Source organism: Aythya ferina (assembly GCF_964211825.1).
Source record: "Aythya ferina genome assembly, chromosome: 18".
Taxonomy (NCBI): domain Eukaryota; kingdom Metazoa; phylum Chordata; class Aves; order Anseriformes; family Anatidae; genus Aythya; species Aythya ferina.
The window spans coordinates 2270731-2290021 of NC_140317.1; the positions used below are offsets into that span (position 1 = coordinate 2270731).

At 41.5% G+C, this 19291-nt stretch overlaps 1 protein-coding gene across 2 annotated transcripts in view; it reads right to left on the reverse strand.

Moving 5' to 3' along the window:
- Positions 1 to 48: 48 nt before the first annotated feature.
- MYH10 (myosin heavy chain 10) overlaps positions 49 to 19291 on the reverse strand; it is a 104027-nt gene continuing 84784 nt past the window's right edge. For both annotated transcript variants that reach the window (XM_084491805.1, XM_084491804.1), the window contains 17 exons: positions 17564 to 17735; positions 16606 to 16818; positions 16352 to 16496; positions 14778 to 14984; positions 13612 to 13716; positions 12417 to 12569; positions 11247 to 11495; positions 10451 to 10663; positions 9704 to 9916; positions 8179 to 8340; positions 6612 to 6740; positions 5209 to 5297; positions 4845 to 4968; positions 4547 to 4755; positions 3176 to 3284; positions 2614 to 2786; positions 49 to 1766 (listed from right to left, as the gene is read on the reverse strand). In XM_084491805.1, the coding sequence (XP_084347931.1) occupies positions 1622 to 1766; positions 2614 to 2786; positions 3176 to 3284; positions 4547 to 4755; positions 4845 to 4968; positions 5209 to 5297; positions 6612 to 6740; positions 8179 to 8340; positions 9704 to 9916; positions 10451 to 10663; positions 11247 to 11495; positions 12417 to 12569; positions 13612 to 13716; positions 14778 to 14984; positions 16352 to 16496; positions 16606 to 16818; positions 17564 to 17735 (2810 nt within the window). In that variant the 3' untranslated portion in view covers positions 49 to 1621. The remainder of the gene's footprint in view (positions 1767 to 2613; positions 2787 to 3175; positions 3285 to 4546; positions 4756 to 4844; positions 4969 to 5208; positions 5298 to 6611; positions 6741 to 8178; positions 8341 to 9703; positions 9917 to 10450; positions 10664 to 11246; positions 11496 to 12416; positions 12570 to 13611; positions 13717 to 14777; positions 14985 to 16351; positions 16497 to 16605; positions 16819 to 17563; positions 17736 to 19291) is intronic.

The following is a 19291-nucleotide window of genomic DNA, read 5'->3' on the forward strand; positions in this document are numbered from 1 at the left end:
AAACAAACAAACAAAAAACCACAAAACACTAAGAAGGGAAAAGGCAGCTTCCAGTCATATTCTTATTTATTAAGGTCTATGCCAGCCTCAGGAGATAGCTCTTCCTGTAAGTAAACAGAGCAGGCGGCCACATCTATAATGAATAAATTTATTGTCTTACAAAAATCATTGTCTAGAAATATGGGTATACAAGAAAACAAGATATTTGCAGTCAGATGCCTGGTGGTCAACAGCCAGTTTGATTAAAAATATCCAAACACACACAACAAAACCTTTGCGACAGATGTTAAAGCTTTTAACCAAAAAAAGGAAATCCATGTCTTTTGAGCATGTGGCAGAGGAAGTTTCCTAGTTAACACTGATTCATTGTCACTAATATCAATAATACCACTTGGACTAGAGAGGTACATGATATGAAGCACAGTCAAAATTAATACATTAAATCATTGTTATATAGGCAAATTATATGTAACATTGTCTTAGTACTGTAGTGTCTAAGGCACTTTCTGTAATGTCAGTTTTTCAGCTATTTAAACAAAAAGAATGCTAACTACTCGCTGTAATACTGTTCAAAATTAAAAAAAAAAAAACAACAACAACAACAAAAAAAAAAGGATTCACATCCACTGGCATGTTAACTCGTAGGCAGGCAACATCCATCTCCGAGCCCCTGTAAACCACAGACTCCGCGGGAGCCCCGCACAGGCGGCGCCGCTGCCCTCGGCACAGGCTGGCCACGGTCTCACGGTGCAGCCCCTCGGCTCCATGTCCTGACAACTACTCAGCCATAAGTTAATAAATTATTTTGCCTGTGTTGTATGCTTATTTTCCACTGGTGTTCACATTATACTAGCCTTAATATATATACAGATCTGTTGGGCATGGTAATAGCAGGACACTACGAACGCAGAAGTACTGTACAGAGAGGAACGGTGACGCTATTTCAGTTTGCCTGTACTGCATGAACACTAACTGATGAAGCAGGTGCTGAGAACACTTCAAAATGATATTGCAGGTTAAAAAATGGACACTACTCATTCATCCCTACATTTCCCTCTAACACTTCCCAACGCCTTTTCACAGTTCACTCACTGATTGTGTGCTGATCACAACAATTAGGAGAAAAGAAAGATGCAGGTGCAGTTTGGTCTTCAATGATCCAACAGACTCAACACAGCCAAGGCCGTCTGAGCACAGAAGAAATGGAAGGATGTTGTCCGTACAACAAAGCATGCATAGTCATGACAATGGGCCTGTCCCAACCACCTACCCTCTGGGAATGAAGTTTCTGTATTGATAAAAAAAAGTTTCATCCTTCACATGATGCTTTATAAAATGGCTTTACAATGAGTATCTGGAAAATAGATGCACTGAACAGAGACGATCCCATTTTGTTTACTATATATAAAAAAGCAGTTGTACCTATATCTGAAGCAGGGTACAGTATGGTGAGGCTGGAGAGCCTTAAGACATAGTTGACCTATGATAAGTAACCTTGTAGCATGCCGACATTTTGTAAGGCAGATTTAGGGCCACAAGGCAGTTTGGTGGTCAGGAAAGTCCTCCTCGTTCTGCCGACTACTGTGTAAAAGGTCTCTGCATGCAAATGGTGTGAGGGGCTCTACTCAGCGGGGGCTGGCTGCGCTTCGTTCACGTCACTGCCTTTGCTCTCCGCGTCGTCATCTGAGAGCTCTAAGGAGGCCCCTTCGATGTGCAGCTGGCGCCTCCCGGATCGGCTCGAGGAAAAGGTGATGGGGCCCCCCCTCCTGCAAACAACAAGCAGAATGCGGCTGCAGACATCACCTCCCATTCACAGCCAGCACCACGGTGCTGGTGGCTGCCCCAAAAGAGCTCCCTGCTGCACTGCAAGGGAACATCACACCACAAGTTCCAGGAGAGGTGTTTTGAAACCACCCCTCTCTGAGAGTGGTCATCATGCTGCAGTCAAACACACGCTGCTACTCCAGGATTTCTTAGTTTATACCACTTTAATTTAGGAAGTCCCAAGTAACTAAAAATGTCGTCTGTGTGAGCACCACGCACTGACCAAGTACTAGACAGGGCGGGCTCTTTAAAAAAAAAAAAACAAAAAAAACAAACACAACTGCTTGCTTGTGAAGTGCTGCACTGCACCCTCCTGTCTCCTCAGCTGCTCTCTGCATCTCAGGATGGTTTTTGTCCTGTGCTAGCACCACCTCCTTTGACCCCCTCTGCACTCGCTACAAATGTTGATCTCAAAGACCTGCTCTCAAAGAAGGTGCTGAACCACAGGGTGGGCCAGCAAAAAGGGTATGGGTGCTTGCCACTGGCAAAGCCTGACAGGCCTGTCTCGTCTCTGGCATATTGACCCACTGCTGGATTGAACCACCAGCCCCAGGGGAATCTGCCTGTTTCAGCTTCAAAGAGCTCAGGCTCAGGAGCTGTCAGGAACATTCTTGTGGCCTGGCCACTTCCTTGGTATCGTCAGGCTCAGGCAGCCATTTCCAGCAGATTCCATTTGGCCCCATCCCCTGGGTCTGCTTCTGCAGTCCCACAGCTGGATGGTCAGGAGACACATTATGGGCACACAGGGGCCCAGACAAACCCCTGCCTGCTGGTGCTGGCACCACTCACCTTAGCCTGTTTTTCAGGGTGCTGACTTCCCGACTCAGGCCCTCGTTGGCCTCAGTGGCATCGTCCAGCTCACGCTGAAGCTTACGTCGTGAAGCATTTGCACGTGTGGCTTCCTCCTCAGCCTCCTCCAGCTGGCGCTTGAGCTGCTTCATTCTGGCATTTGCCTTTTCCATCTAAAATACAAAACCAGGTCATCGGGATTGAATTCAGCAGCTGCAACCCTGCAACTTGAGAGGTCGAAGAGGTGAGCTACCAGCCTTGTCTCCCCAGCCACCCCTGCTGGATATGACACCTCACTACAGACTCCAGTCTGGATTCCTGGAAACACCATAGAGCTCCTGGGTCCAGGAGACCAGGATGCCTAACAGATCGTCACAACAGAGCTAACACAGGGAGATTTTGACTGCTGGGAGCCAACAAGGAACTACTCTAGCAGTTTAGTCATCAAGGCTAGAATTCCCTCAGGTGATTTCATTAAAGCACTTCTTAACAGCGCTCCTCTGCTCAAAGTTTTCTGTCTTTTCTGAGAAACAAACATCCAAAGCTAAGCCACTCCACCTACCTGCTCCTTGTACTGATCTGCATGTCGACGTTCATCTTCCACCTGCATGAAGACTTCTTTCAATTTCTTCTCTGTGCGGCGCACCAATTTGTTAGCAGCTGCTCTTTCCCTAGAATAATCAAAAGCCACAATTTGTTTCAGTACATGGAGGCTGGAAGCAGGAGATCTGTACTTTCCAGAACAGTGGACGTTGTGCAACTAACGCTTAAGCCCTCTTAACAAGCCCATCACCGTTAACAGCACTGACTTCAGTTTTAATATCCTGGGGCTTAGCTGGGAGGCAGCTTTAAAAGCAAAGTACTAGCACGGAAGCAGTACAAGTATGGTTTGCAGGCTAGAAGGAGGGACTGCAAAGTGCTTCTTCACAATGTTTCAACAGAGCAGCTTTAGGATTATTGCTGACCAATAACATGGTCCTCTGCCAGAGCCAGAAGGAATGGAGATGGTGATATAAGTCTCCTTTCAGTCTTTCTAGGATGAGCTAGCAAAAAACAGTCCTCCAAGGACTGAGATGGAAAGAACAGACATGGGAGCACTCTCAGTGGAAAGCAGACCTGCAGAGCACTGGTGGCATCTCACAGAATGGCTGAGGCTAGGAGGGACCTCTGGAGGTCGCCTGGTGCAATCCTCTGCTCCAGCAGGGCCACCCCAGAGCTGCTTGCCCAGCACCACATCCTGGCAGCTTTTGAAGATCTCCAGGGAGGAGACTGCACCACCTCTGGACAGCCTTTGCCAGGGCTTGGTCACCCCCAGTCAGAAGTGCCTCCTGATGTTCAGATGGAACCTCCTGCATTTCAGTTTGTGCCCGATGCCTCTCATCCTGTCCCTGGGCACCACTGTCAAGAGCCTGGTTCCCTCTTCTCTGCATCCCCCCCAAGGTATTTGCACACATTGATCAGAGCACCCTGAGCCTCCTTCTCCAGGCTGAGCAGCCCCAGCTCTCAGTCTTTCCCCACAGGAAAGATGCCCCTCCAGTCCCTTCAGCATCTTTGTGGTCCTTATTTTCAGAATATCTCAACTTATCTAAGCTGTCAAGCCAAAGAGACCAGTATCCCAAGGGGATGTTTTATCTCAAGAAACTTCTTCAGCACCCCGTGGATCCTGAGACTACCTGTCAGAACAAGCACCTGTTTAACTTCACAAATTAATTCAGGAATTTAAGTTAAAGAGCACAGATTCTGAAAGCATGAACCCCAGTCACTTTTCAACCATCTCATTGAAGTTTGTCCCTTGGACAGTAGGTTTCTAAATAATGAAACCTAATGCTTGCATTTTAAGCTTGCATCTCAGCCGTACAATAACTTAAGGCACAGAGGTTTCAGAGATTCTACTGACAGAGGAAACAATGCAAACAGATTTTTTTTTCCTTACTTTGCTTCCTGTTCAAGCTGTTCTTCTAGCTGAACAATCTTGGCTTCTAGAGTAGAAATTGTTGCCTTGAACTTCGACTTCACAGATCCCTCCAGTTCCTGAAGCTTGGCTTTCAGCTCTTTGTTCTGCCTTTCCAGCTGCTGCCGTGCATTTTCACTCTTCTGGGCAGCACTCCGCTCTCCAGCTAGCTCAGAATTAAGTGTGTCAACCTTCCAGAGGAAAAGGAAAATAGATCATTTGGTGCTAGTCAGAGCCCACACTTAACCACACATTGAAGCACAACACCACAGATTCACACCTGCAGGGTGGTCTTTCGGAAGCGCTCATTGAGAAGCTCCATGTTGCTCTGCTCTTCCTCAAGCTCTTCCTCCAACTGTGCAATACGAGCTTCCAGCCGGCGCTTCTCATCCAGCAGCGCTGACCTAGAAAGGAAGTATTTGGGTCAAGACACATTCAGATTCGATACAAAGCAACTAGCCAGTTTACTTCTGATAATCTAGGCATCGCAAGTGTCACAAGAAGCAATTTGGCAATTCCCTTCGTAACAAGGGAGTTTTTCATAAGGACAGATTAATACAGAATTTGCAAGCAGGCTATTGAGAGCCACAGCTGCTGGTGCCCACAGTTCTTCAGATGTGCAATTAATACATTTGATGACTCACTTTCCTGAAGCACTGTTTGCAATCTCATCAGCCAACTCATCCCTTTCTTGCTCAGCATGACGACGGGCTCTTTCAGACGCAGCAAACTCCTGCAAAGGTTTCAGGAAGGACCTGTTATACATCTCAGAAATCCTGCAACACTTAATCAATTTAGCCTCACAACAACTTCTGGGAGATGCTGTGATATGCAATATCCCTGAAGTCTTCTAATAGATAGGCAGGAGCAGCAGCTGTTGAAGCTAGCTGGTAACAACCAGCCACATCATCATGAAGTTTCTTCCCCCTTAACTGCCATATGACTGCAGTGGATTTACTTTTTCCATCCCCAAATGGTGAACACCGACAGTATTTAAGATAATGCTTCACTCATCCTTTCTAAAACCACTTCAGTATTATTCATACTGTATTACAAGTGTGTTCCTTGCAGAAAGTAGTTAGCGATGCTCAAGGCCTAAACAGTAAGAAAAAAAACATTGTCACGTGCTCTAATATAAACATATTTAATGCAAAATGAGCACTGAATTTAGTTATTTAGGGTCTTACACCTCCAGAGTACATAGCATGAAAGTAAGAAAAATACAGAAAATTAGAGCACAATAGTGAAAACAGCACTGAATCTTGTATTATCAACTATATCGTGTGGAAGAAACACCCCGGCACTTGCTAAGAAGCATAACTAAATGCATTGCAAGTGCAAGACTGACAAATTTGAAGTCCACAAAAGAGAATAACGCATGAAGCAGTTCCCTTAAGTTGTAGGCCACCTGTAAAGGCTTAAAGTAGTGAAATCTGTGATTGCCTCTTTTTTTGTGTATGTCCTGTATTAGCTACAAACTGAAGTTCAAAGCAAAGTCATATAAGGAAATTTTGCTAATGTTTGACCTTGTGGCAGAACAAGGAGATAATGATGGATAAGCGATGCAGAGCAAGTCTTAGAGCTCTTACACAGATTGCCAACAGTGAGGGAACACATGCCTGTAAGGGAGGGATGAAGAACCAAGATGACAGTGACAAGCCTCTGCAGAATTAAATGGCCACTGAGGAGAGATTCTCAGGTTTTAGTATTTTCAGTCATCAGTTTCAGTACTGACACTGTACACCACACCCTTTATAGACTTTTGAACCACCTTGCATGTTTTGTGAGGTATCAAGTCTATTTAAGCAGTAGAAAAGCTTTCATGTGGACCAGAGAAATGAACTGGAGGCTACTGGAACAATTCCTTTTTAGCCATAAGCTCACTGAAGATCTGGTGCAGGAAGCAGGGTGAGGGGATTGGAAGAGAAAGGTCTGCTGTCTCTTATTTCTCTTCAGCTTACCAGTATAGATTTTTACTTCTGTTTCCCCCTCCTAATCTTCCTCGTACTCTTATCAAGAAAAAAAAAATCATGGATTTCAATCTCACCTCTTGGAGCTGGAGTATTTCTGCTTCAAGACCTTTGAGCTTCTTCTCACTCTCTTTGGACTGTGCAAAGATCTCATCTCTGGATGCACGGGCTTCTTCCAGCTCCCGCTGGTAGTCTTTCATTTGAGCCTGTAGTTGGAAGAAAACCACAGCCATGTTGCATTAAGACAACCATGAGATTCGTAGCTCTGTAGCTTCTTATCTCCTAAAGAGGAAAGGCCTCCCCCCTCAAAGTAACTTCATTCCACTTAAATGCGTTTTTCAGTTACTTTTACAGTAAAACTTAATTTTCTTATCTCTGCATCACTCATTCTTTGTCAGAAATCTCATTACAGGGCTTTACCTCAATTATTTGGTATATTTCTTGTAGAGAAAAGACCTCAAATAAAGAGCTGCTCAACTGAAATCATGCATGAAACTTGTGGAAGTTGGAATTCCAAGGTGAAGCTTGGAATGACTTGGAAAAAAAAATCTATATACTTTAATTGATTGAAAAAGCTTATTGCAAGTATGCAAGCTAAGACTTTACTCTCAGTCCAGAAGTAGCAATTCACCATTTTGTACATATAACCTAGTAGCACATGCTTAGCTTCCAATTAATACACACTGTTAAGATCTCAGTGTGCATCAATTTTCACAAGTTTGACTTAAGATGCTAAAAGAGTATAAAAGTTGGAGGGAAACTGCATTTAAATTGTACTTGCATCTCTGGAATACCACTGAGCAAAAAATCACTTATTTTAAGTGATTTGATTTTTATGAAAGTGTACACAGCTCAGCTCTCTATCTGACCTGTTCTTTTGGAGTAGAGGAGTACAATATCGTTCATGGACCACTACCTCTTGCTTTAACCTAGCCTCTCCTCATCCAGAGCCTGGACTCAGTTCCTCATCCAGAGCCTGAACTCAGTTCAGGAACTGTCTTCACTTGCTTGGATTGACAAGAAATAGAGAGGACAGGGCAGAAAGGCAATTTAATTTGCCATATGCCTTACAAGCTTTGGGTCATGGCACTGAACGTCTTTGGTAAAATGGAACTCTACCGAATGCTCAACATTTTCCTGGGAATGGAAAACAAATCCTCAACACATGGGCTGCATTCTCTTGCCAAACAGAAAAGAATGGGCTTCTTGCAGACTTTTTTAAAGCAACTGAAAGTTACTCCTTATTCTCTTAAAGCATTTTGGCTGAAAATGCCTTAACATGTTCATTTTAGGAAGCAGCAGTCAGGAAGAGCTGAGCCCAAATCAGTAAATTCAAAGACACACAATGTAAGAAATGCAGTCTGTAAAGCAATACTCAGTGAATCTTTATGCAAAGTGTTGAAACAAAAAGTTGACTATTGAATAACAATACATCGGGGACAACCTTAACTCCTTACCAACAAAAGGATGAGAGGAATTTTGAACCGGTGATGAATTCAGGCCAGATACTCTCTGACACATGCCAGCACAGTTGAGCCAGATACTCCTCTTGCTTTCCATTAGATACATTTGCAGTTTGAAGGCATCACCCTTGACAGATTGCCACCAGGGGACAAAGCAGCTCAGTTGATTAGCTGTACTTACCTGGAGCTTACGTAGCTGTTTGATTGCTTCATCTCGAGCCTTATTTGCAGCTTCTATCTGACCTTCCAGGTCTTTCAGATCCATCTCCATTTTCTTTTTGGCTGCCACAGCAAGAGCCCTCTGCTTGCGCTCATCTTCCAGTTCTGCCTCCAACTCTCGCACCTGTGAAATCAAGACACTTAGGCTCCATCCCAGGAATGGAATAAACATGAAATCTTAGCAAACGGTCTGAAAATCCAAAAGGCTTTTGTAGAGCAGAATGAGCATTACTTGATTGAGTGACCAAGAGAATGCAGAAGGTAATCTACAGGAGAAGGCACTGCAGATGGCAAAAACAAATCCACAAATTGGAAGCATAGATCTCTGAACTGACAGAAGAGAAAACTGTGACAATAACTCAGTGTCTGAAGCATTCCTATTTCATCCGTTTAGCTATTTAGTGATCACCTCTTTGCCCAGTGCTTCTATTCACATTTAGGTTTCACTCTGGGGCAGATGTCACTAATTCTGATTGAGCGACTAAAAGGAAAATAAGTAGAATCACCTCATTTTCCTCCAGGAAAAAAATGAAGTAATTCTCTTAGAAACAGCAGTGCTACTAGCATTCTGTACACTATTTTTTTTCCCCAAAACAAAACAGAAAAGCAAAGTAGCTGAGCAGCTAGTCAACAAGAACTAAGCCAAACGTATGCAAAAATAAGACTTACACAAAATGCCATTATTACACAGGTTACCAACATGAAATAATGTATTTTTAATCCCTGAATTAAGCTTCCCTCCTCATGTTAGGTCAAGGTTTCTGTTCTCATCCTATGCCAGTAAGTGTCAATTTTGCACTGTAAAACTTTAAAAGCCTTCCAACGCTTGTGTTTGTTTCTACAAGATCTTTACATTGATAATTCCTAATTTTTCAGTAACTAAGTTCTTGTTTTCTTGTGATAAATATTGAAATACTGTTGTTTTACTTTACAAAGCTTTAGAAGAATTTAATTAGAAACATCTCTTAAAATATGAAATTTTAAAGGCATTTCTTGAGTCTTTGGATCTGCCTCATGTTTCTAGAGGTTTTAAGCCTGGAAAATCTGAAATCTTTTCCAGTGTTGTTATTTAGGAAGCAGTTCACTTACAGTCCTTCAGTCTAGGTCAGGATCCACAGATTTGTTACTCTATACCAAACAGGATGGGCTTGAAAGTCCAAATGACATACCAGTGACCTTGGAATACACCTGTATTGCAGCAATAGCAAAGACTCTGCTTGCACATTGAGTGCTTTTGGTTAGGACACCAGAAACCATTTGCCTTGCAAGGTCCCTCAGTAGAAGACTCCGAGGCTAACAGTTGACAGTGGCCAGTCCTCAACAAGACAATTTTATTATTTGTGAAGATCAATGCTAGGGACTTCTATGGGATGGGATCTTTAAGCAAATAGTTTTATTTTTCTAGTAGAAAGTTATCACCAAAGCCAGAGCTTTTGCAAAAGAACCTCACACCCTTCCCTCTAGGAAGTGCAGTAAAATAGACATACTTGTTTAACCAGCATCCTCTTTTTCTCTTCATTCTGCTCATCTCTGGCTTGCAGATCTCTCTCAAACTGGGCTTTCATAGCTTGCATGTTCACTTCCAAACGAAGCTTAGCATCCTCTGTGGCCTGCAGTTCATCTTCCAGTTCTTCAAGCTGAGTTCTCATCTCTTCAACTTGTTGCTCTAAAGTCCGCTTGGATTTCTCCAGCTCATGGACCTAAGCCACAAACATTTATCAGACCCTCTCCTTCAGGTATCTCAACAAAAGCACTTAGTACAGCAAAATAAAGCATTACATGAACACAGTACACTATGCTTTGCATGCTAAGTCTGACACCAAATCAGAACAGGCAGAGCAGCTTTTTTAAGTCTGTATTAGAGAACCCAGCAAAAACCTATGCAATTTATTAGACAGATGAGCTGTGCAGTTAGTGTGACAGTCTACGTGACAAAGAAAAAGTAGTAGTGAAATAAGCTCTTAAATCTATCTCCAGTGCCACAAGTCATTTGGCCAGAACTTTCTACTCTGCACATCCTTCACATCTTTTCAAGAGATAATGGTAATTAAGCCTGAATGACTACCCCAACCCCATATTTTAAGTACTCACCTCTCCAGTACCTTGAGTTATATATCAGCTTCAAAAAATGGAAATTCTAATTTAGTGTCAAACATACTTCTCTCATTAGAGAGTTTTACTGTGTTATTCCCCATGCAGTATATAACAAAAATAAGGTGTGGAAAAATACTTACATTTTTGCCCACATCATCTTTAGAGCTCATTAAGTCCTCCATATCTGCACGCAACTGTTTGTTCTGTCTCTCAAATTCTTCCTTAGCTTCAAGGGCTTCTTCCAAGGCTCGAGCCAGAGACAGTGCTTTGGTTTCCTTCTCCCTTGCCTCTGCTTCAGCACGATCTCTTTCTTCTGCATACCTGGCAGAAATATTCTTCTCTTCTGCCAGCATCTGAACGTAAGAAATAAATTAATTTATCTCAAATATTATAATCAGGTCCTTTCCGCCTTGTGTTTTAGTCAATCAAATGGTTAATGCTCAAAGCTTAACTGGCCTTCAGAAGCTTGCTGGCCTCTTAGGACTTTATCAAAGTGCTAGTAAGGAAACAACTAAAGCTGTTCTGGGATGAGATGAGGAAAGGAAGCTACTATTCAAGACTATGTAAGTTTTACATTATTCTGATCTTTTGGTCTTCACATCCTTTCTTAGTCTATCACAAGGAATTACAATAATGCTTTTTAAGTCAAGATTTTGTTCCTAATATAGGTTTGTTTTTTTTTTTTTATATATATATATATATATATAAAGAGCTTATTTCTTAATCTAACAAGACTCTAACATGAAATTTAGCTCACTGAAATCATAAGTGCCTTCTCATAGCAAGGGCCAAACTGCGCACATCAAATTTACCAGTAACAGAACTCTTCTAGCTGGATCCTTCTATAGTTACTACATAAATGAGTACTGTAAATATAAACAAGATGCCGTTTAAAAAATTCATACAAAGTAGCAAGATGACAGGAAACAAGATTACCTGATCAAACTTCTTCTGCTTTTTCTCCAAATTAGAGACAATCTGGCGCTGATGATCTAGATCCACCATCAAGTCATCCAGCTCTTGCTGCAGGCGGTTCTTTGTCTTTTCGAGTTTGTCATAAGCCATTGCCTTCTCTTCGAGGCGCTGGCTTAAGGATTCCATATCCTTCAGTAATTTCTTCTTATTTTCCTCCAAGCCTTCTATGGTTCCCAAGTCATCATCTACCTTTTTCTTAGCATCAGCTAACTGAAGTTTATCAAAAGAAAAAGATACTTAGTACATCATGAGAAGGAAACAAAAGCATCAAACAAGAGCATCAGGTCCAAAGTACAAAACCAGAAGCAGCACAAGAATTGTGAACTAGCAGCATACTAAACAACATGAAGTTTAGGTAACAGAATCATAGAGTAGCTTGAGTTGAAAGAGATCTTTAAAGATCATTTAGTTCCAACTGCCCTGCCATGGGCAGGGACACCTTCCACTACACCAACAACTGGCTGCCCCCAGTCCCATCCAGCCTGGCCTTGGCACTGTCAGAGATGGGGCACCCACAGCGCCTCGGGGCAGCCTGGGCCAGGGACTCACTGCCCTCTGAGTAAATAGTCTCTTCCTTGTATCTAATCTAAAGCCATCACCCCCTGTCCTATCACTCCATTCCCTGACAAAATCTCTCCCCAGCTTTCCTGCAGCCCTCTTTAGGCACTGGAAGACCGCTGTGAGGTCTCCCCAGAGCCTTCTCTTCTCCAGGCTGAACGACCCCAACTCTTGCACAGCTTCACTCTTCATAGGAGATGTGCTCCAGCCCTCTCTGATCATCCTCGTGACCCTCCTCTGGACCTGTTCTATGTCCACGTGCTTCTTACACTGGAGCCCCAGAGCTGAATGCAGCTCTACAGGTGGGGTCCAAATGATGGAGTAGATGGAGACAATCCCCTCCCTCAACCTGCTGGCCATGTTGCTTTTTCATGCAGCCCATGATATGGTTGGCTTTCTCTGGGGCTTCACCTGACCACCACAGCTTTTCAGATATGATGGATTGCAGCTTAGCAAATTGGATAGTGGCTTAGCAACTTAAGATGACATTTCTCCAAGAGGTTTGGGGCACCAGTTCCATCTCACCTGGAACGTACAGGCCTTGCAGAAGTCGTGCCATTTACAACCACTTACCTGCGACTGCAAGGCTAACATTTGTTTTTCCAAGTTCTTTCTGGCCTCCTCCTCCTCTTCCTGCTGCTCTTGCAGGTTGTTCTTCTCCTCTTCCAGCTGCCTAATCCTACTGCTCAGGTTGAGTTTCTGGCGGGTTTCTTCCTGGAGAAGCTCCTGTTACATGAACAAGCACATTCAAAACTCAGTTTGGTTGATCCTGGCTTTAGAATAACGCCTTCTATTACTCCATAAGAGTTTCATGTTTAATTATTTTCTTGCGATATTTTTGTACAGAGACATGCTTATGAAAAGCACCTGCAGTTTGGCTTTCCAAGAAAGTACTCATTTGTTCTGGGCAAACAAACTTAAGACATTTTTGATTAGGGAATCCATACCACTGCGTTCTAGAAGTTCACAGATGATACTTAAAAAAAAAATAAAAATGAATGAACACAGAAGTCACTTTCAAAGTTTACTTATCTTCTTTAGGACAAATCAGAGTACCTGTTTAAAAATCACACCTAGGAAGAAAATACAGCAGTAAATACTGCAATGGTAGTATGCTTCCAAGTTTTCTGCATTGCATAAACATAGAGGTCAGTTTAAAGATAATTGTAATTTGGCAATGTGAACTTCTGTCATAACAGAAATTAATGAAAGCTATAACAACCTCCCCCCAACCCCTAATCCTGTTCCTCACAGATCCCTATGCTAATAATTACGATTAGCGCTATTCTAGGAATCACTATCAGCATTTTTATACATAACAAAAGTGTATTTGAGCAATGACTACATGAATAAAGGTGAAATATTTAAAATAAAATAAAAAAGTGGTAGTTTTAAGAACTTAAGCTGCAAGTAAACAACAGTATTGTCTCTCATACCTTTCATATACCCCAAGGACCTTATTTACTTACATTACAACCTTCTGCTTCAAAAGGTTTTTCCTGACTTAATACTTATCTTCCACAGACAAAAATAAAAGAGAAACTGAAAAGCTACAGTCTATCAAGTACAGAATCTTAGATTGTGCAAAATTGGCTCCATACATAACTGAAAAGTCATTATACATCACATTTCACTAGACTTCAATGGGACATACAGATTCTACCCAGGGGATTTTCAGAACCATGGAAGTGTATTTGCTGCCATGCAGTTAGCATTTCAATGAGGAACAAAGCCTAAGAACAAATTTCAAGCTGCACTGCACACACACCTGTGTATCCTGAAGCTGCGATTCCAAACTAGCTGCATCCTTGGCAAACTTGATGCCTTTCTTCTCTGCTTCCTCCAGGAGACTTGAGACATTATCCAATTCATTCTGTAAAGCAAGCAGTATAAAGGTAACACCACGCAGCTGACTCACAGCAAATCCTACATCCCATTGGGAGCTGGAGCTTCAGAAAACAAAACTCAACAAATCCCAAGCATGGCAAGACAACATTAGATCCCAGCAGAGGGATAGATACCACCAGCTAAAAATATAGAAGATTGACTAGAAACAAAGTTGGAAGTCAAACCTGAACTTCAGTAGTATAACATGGCAGGCACGCCATTTAGCAGAGCACGTTGTTCTATTATCTGCATGCCAATACCTGCATTCAGAGTTAAATGCTATCTTTAATTATAGGGCCATATACCTTACGGGATCATGGATTCAGGGATTATCATGGTGGCAGCTGGGTTTAAAGCATCAGCGCAAAGGTTACTGCCAGGTGCCAAGTCTTGTTATTTTAGGCTATGCTACTTATGGGATATTGTGAGAGACTGTGTGAAATCTTCCTCTGAGAAGAACTAGGCCATCCCCTTTCTGAAGTGCTTTAGGTTGAGTTAAAGCACTCATTGCCATAGTTCAAAAGTCAGTCCTGGCTCCTTTTTGCTCGTTTCCTCCTTTTCCCCAAAAGGATGGGCCTTACAATCTGTATCTGTCAAGTTCTCAACTTTGAAGCACAGAACAAAATCCATGGCCATCATCAGCACATTTTGCTCACAACTATGGAAGAGCTCAGCTTAATCTTCTCAACCCTATATCCCAGCCAAAAACCTGAAGGCTAGGTATCAGCAGTGGGACTATACAGAACCTCCTGTAGGATTTGGTCTCCAGGATGGGAAGCCATATACTTAAAAATCACCATAATTCTCACAGTGGGACAGCCATGACATTAAGACTGAGTTTTTGGGCTGTCTGCTTCTGATGCACACCACCACTCGAGTACACACAAGTGCATGACTGAGGTCACCTCCCATGGCAGCTACAAGCCCAGCTCCTGTAAACATAACTGCATCTTTGAAAGATATTTTTCCTAGTAATTTCTGTATACATTTGAGGCTTTTACTTTCTTGCCCATTTTTCAGCAGTTTAGGACTTTCATAAAGCCTTACCTGCAGCTTGTTAGCTTTCTCCGCCAGCTCCACCCTCAGTCTTTCACCTTCAGTGACCTTAGCAGTTAGTTCTTGTACCTGAGCATCAAGCTTCTTCCTCTTATGCTCAGACTCTGCCTTGACCTGCTGCAATACCTTCACTTCACAGGCCAACTCCTTGTTGTCAGACTCTAGGCCTTGCTTGTTTTTTTCAAGATTTGCTTTGAACTAGGAAAGACAAAAAGAAAGAAATTCAACACTGTTACACATCAATAACGTCTTCTGCTAAAAAATATATTCAGTCCAGCAAATCTGGTTTACAAGTTTGAAGATAAAACAAGAGCTTGGCACGTTGCAAGCAGAGTGTTTAAAGTGTCGCCATGTGAGATTCCGTGTATGTTAGCCAAAGACAAGTTAAAGCACGTTAATCCACCTGCAGACACCACAGGTATCAGCAAGCACCAGAAGACACTTCCATGACAAGAACTGGGACATCAGTGCTGTAAAATGACGGAGTAACACTGTAAGTAGGAAGGAATGTGCCCATTAACAGATCAGCATGGCTCATCTCACAGAAATAAAGGGAAAGATATTAACTAAAGCTGCCCTGATTTTAGTAGGCATAGCAGCCTGGAAGTGCATAACAAAGCACTTTTTACCACTGCTCTGACATTTGTCAAAAATCTTTTGAAATATCTCTTATGCCAATTACTTTAAGTCCCGTTCCTACTATATCACCAAAACTGACACCATCTCAGAGGACCTTTGTTTAAAATTGTGGGGTATTCTTCCATCTTTTCATACTGTTATTGACGACATTTAATGAACAAGAAGAGAGTATATGCATGAGATCTTCAGGTGAAAAAATTTTCAGGTGAAAAAGTTAATGTTCCTCAGCATTAACTGCTACATTTCTCAGTATTTAAAGGAAGTCCCTACATAAAAATATTACTACAATATACGAATTGTCCACGAATAAATTTGTGAACAGCCATTACTATAATTGCCTAAAGATTTATTTATTTTTTGTCAGTATTGGAACAAGACACTCAGGCAGCATTATTCTTACTAGTGTAGCCTGAGTGCAGTAACAAGGTGGTGCCTCCTCCTACCTGCTCTGGTTACCAGGGAAGACATTACAGCTGCCCAAATAGGCAAGACACTCCACAGACATCTACTACTGGAGTTCACAGGACATGTGCTAAGTTAAGAGTATCTGGATTACACTACCTGCACTTTACTTGGTTATATGTCAGTCCTGATGCTATAATTACCATATTCGGAAGCATTCTGCTATTCTCTCACGCTGAGAACTGCTTTTCATCAAATAAGCATGTGGCCAGCTGGATAATTCCCACGTGACTTTTATCTCTAGGTGCACTGTTTCCAAGTCTAATGAAGACTTTTCAGACAGATGCCAAGAGTGTCTAATAGTTACATGTGTGATGTATTTGATTCAATTACAACAGTAACATATGGAAAGAGAAAGACAACTTAGCTCTGCAGATGTCAGTGGAAGGGACTAGAACAGTTACATTACTTATGTAAAATCCTGAGGCAGAACAATACATTTCTGTAATTCATTTTCTGCTTACTCTTTTGGCCTGTTCGAGCTGTTCAGAGAGCTCTTCCAAGGCAGTAGCATGTCTCTGCCTGATTTCCTGGATCTGTGCTTCATGGTTCTTGGTTTCCTCTTCAATTGCTTTCTTCAGCTCAGCCACCTCCTGCTCACGCTTTGTCCTAGAGCAAGCATCAAGTATTATAAAAAATAAAAATAAAATCAACATTTTAGTCTTTGGTAAATTAAAGATTAGTTTTATTAGTGCCTTAGACAGGTGTATGACCCTACCTCAGCTCTTGCTGTGCTGCAGTGGTATCCAAGGTATCTTCCAGTTCAGTTTTTAAAGCCTCCAACTCTTCACTTAGATCTCTTTTCTGCTTTTCTGCCTTGTTTCGTGATGCCTTCTCAGATTCAAGATCCTCCTGGAGTTCCGCAATTTGAGCCTGCAACTCCCTTATCACTTTCAGTGCATTGTTTTTCTGAACTGCTTCTTCATCACCTCTGTTAAAAAGGGGGCACAGCAGTTAATATTTTTTAACCTCAAATCTATTCTCATAACAGTCTGGTTTTAATTATATACACAAATGACAGTTTAGAAAAAAAAAAAAAGACTTTGTAAAACTTTTTAGGTAGAATAACAGCACAATAGCAGTTTTCTTAAAGTCTTGACAAGCACAGTGCCTCAATATGCACTGTAAGAATCATCAACCTTTCAAGTTAACATCCAAGTATTCCAGTTTTGTAGATGCCACTAAATACTGTTCCAAAAATGTACCCTGTTTATAGAATTTTCTTTCTACAAAATAACAGATCATTATTCAATATAATAGAAACACCCTTTCTATTTTTTATGTGAGAGAAAGGCTACTGCACAAGTCTTGGTAATTTATCCCAATCACTGGAAATACTCTGACCATTAAGACAACTCACTGACAATCTCATGTTTTTCTCTCTTAAGCCTGAACTCTGGAGACTAAAAAGCTTATGCTAGTTATTGCATAACCCAATGCTAGTTTCACAAGTATACTTTTTTTTTTTTTTTCAGCTTTGTAGAGCAAGGACACAGATAAAACACTAAATTCATTTTTTGCCACGTCCACTCACAGCACATGGATGGCTACAGATGCCCTAGCACAAATACGAACTGGCTTGTGTTAATATTCCCTGTTCTATACAACTGAAAAGCAGTCTGGTAGAGTAGCTTTCCACCACATTTCTGTAGTCATAAGCCCTCTGGTGCCCTTACCTAGCAAGAGCAGCCTGCAGCTCTTCTTCTTTCTTGGCCAGCTGGATCTTCAGTTCTTCAATCTGGGCTTGCAGCTCAGCTATTTGGTCCTGTAGGTCTGTTGTTTCACCATCAAGTTTTCTTTTAGCTTTTTCCAATTCTTGACGGGTCTTCTCCTCCTTTTTTAAGCGCTCTAGGAAAGTGACATAGATTTATCAGTGTTGTTTTTTTCTCCAATTACCCTCAGACCGTTCGTGGGCAGGGGAATGGGGTGGCAGGAAGGGTGGAAGTTTAGTTTATACTGTGTCAATTCTTTCTTCAGTCTGTAACTGGAAGGCCGACAGGGAAAACTGAAATAACGAAGCAGAGCTTCACGACATAGAAAATTAAGAAAAAAGTTGACAACTCCAGAGAAGGAAAGTTTGAGGGGAACAGAAACAACTTAATCTTGACAGAAAATAAGGAATAGAATCTAAGAGAAGGACAGCTTGAGCTGTTAGGACAGATGATAATGGACATACAGATTCAAAAATGAAGATTGGCTAAGGCTTGGAAAAAATTACAGTTTGCATAGTTTTTGAAGGGCTAGGCAAGACTCCAAAAGGTCTACTGGAAAATAATACAGATTTAAGAAAACTTGGACAATCACAGTTTTTGGAAACATCTGTGCCATTAAGTCACATCACATTGGTATTTAGCAAGGTTTGTGACCCTTTAAGTAATTTGCTTTTCTAACTGATATACTCTTGCCCTGAGGCATTTCTTTGTGAAAGACATCCACTGATTAGTGCCATAGCAATACAATGCATTTAGTTTATCTGCCTGTTGTCTGAACAAGATAGTTCCTAACTGCATTGTTTAGCAGTTTGCTAATGGCTAGGTATGTTAATAAACTGAAGCAACAGGAAGGTTTTGCCAAATCACTAGTTCTTAGCATAGTATTAACACAATTCTACATATATTATCATAAATTATTAGACTTAGTCAATATTTTGTGGGTCTTCTGTGTACACATTTCTTTTACATCCTGGATTAAGACCTCATATTCTATACAGAAAGAGAGCCATGCTCAAGAACCACCTCTTAGTGCCACCCAAGGCAATTTAGGATTTTCCAGAAAAAAAGATTAATAGTCTCTCTAAACAATTCTTGACCAAAAAAATTGCACTTTCCCTTCTGTTTTCACATTACAGTTCTCAGGAGCTTTAGATAGAACATTGTCACAAGACCCAGTTTTGTAACTGAGAAAGTTCACAGTAAACTGAATTATTTTTTGGTCCAAATTTCAGTGCCTAACAGTGCCAAGACCCTAGCAGAGAAAGCTTAAGGGCTTCTTGAACCATCTCCAACAGTAAATATTATCCTACAGTGTTTCACTAGCCAATGAATTGCATGCCTTATAGTTAAGCTTTAATTTCCATTTTTTTGGTCATCCAAAATATGTCTTGGAATGGCACCATAACCAAACCCATCTGTCAAATATCTTCAAAAACATTAATCTTGATTTGAGCAAACAACTACTCAAGCATTTTTTTCCAGTTAACAAGCTTTACTTATGCTCACCTTATGGTCTCCGAATGATTTTTAAAGAAAAGGCACATCAATCCTCTACTATCCCTATTAGTTCAATACTTACTTATAACAGAAAATTAAGCTTTGCTATGCTTCCCATAAGCACAACCGTTTTAAAAGATGTAGTAAGCCATGCCATAATAAAGTTAGTTAAAAACTATTTCCAAATTAGGACAC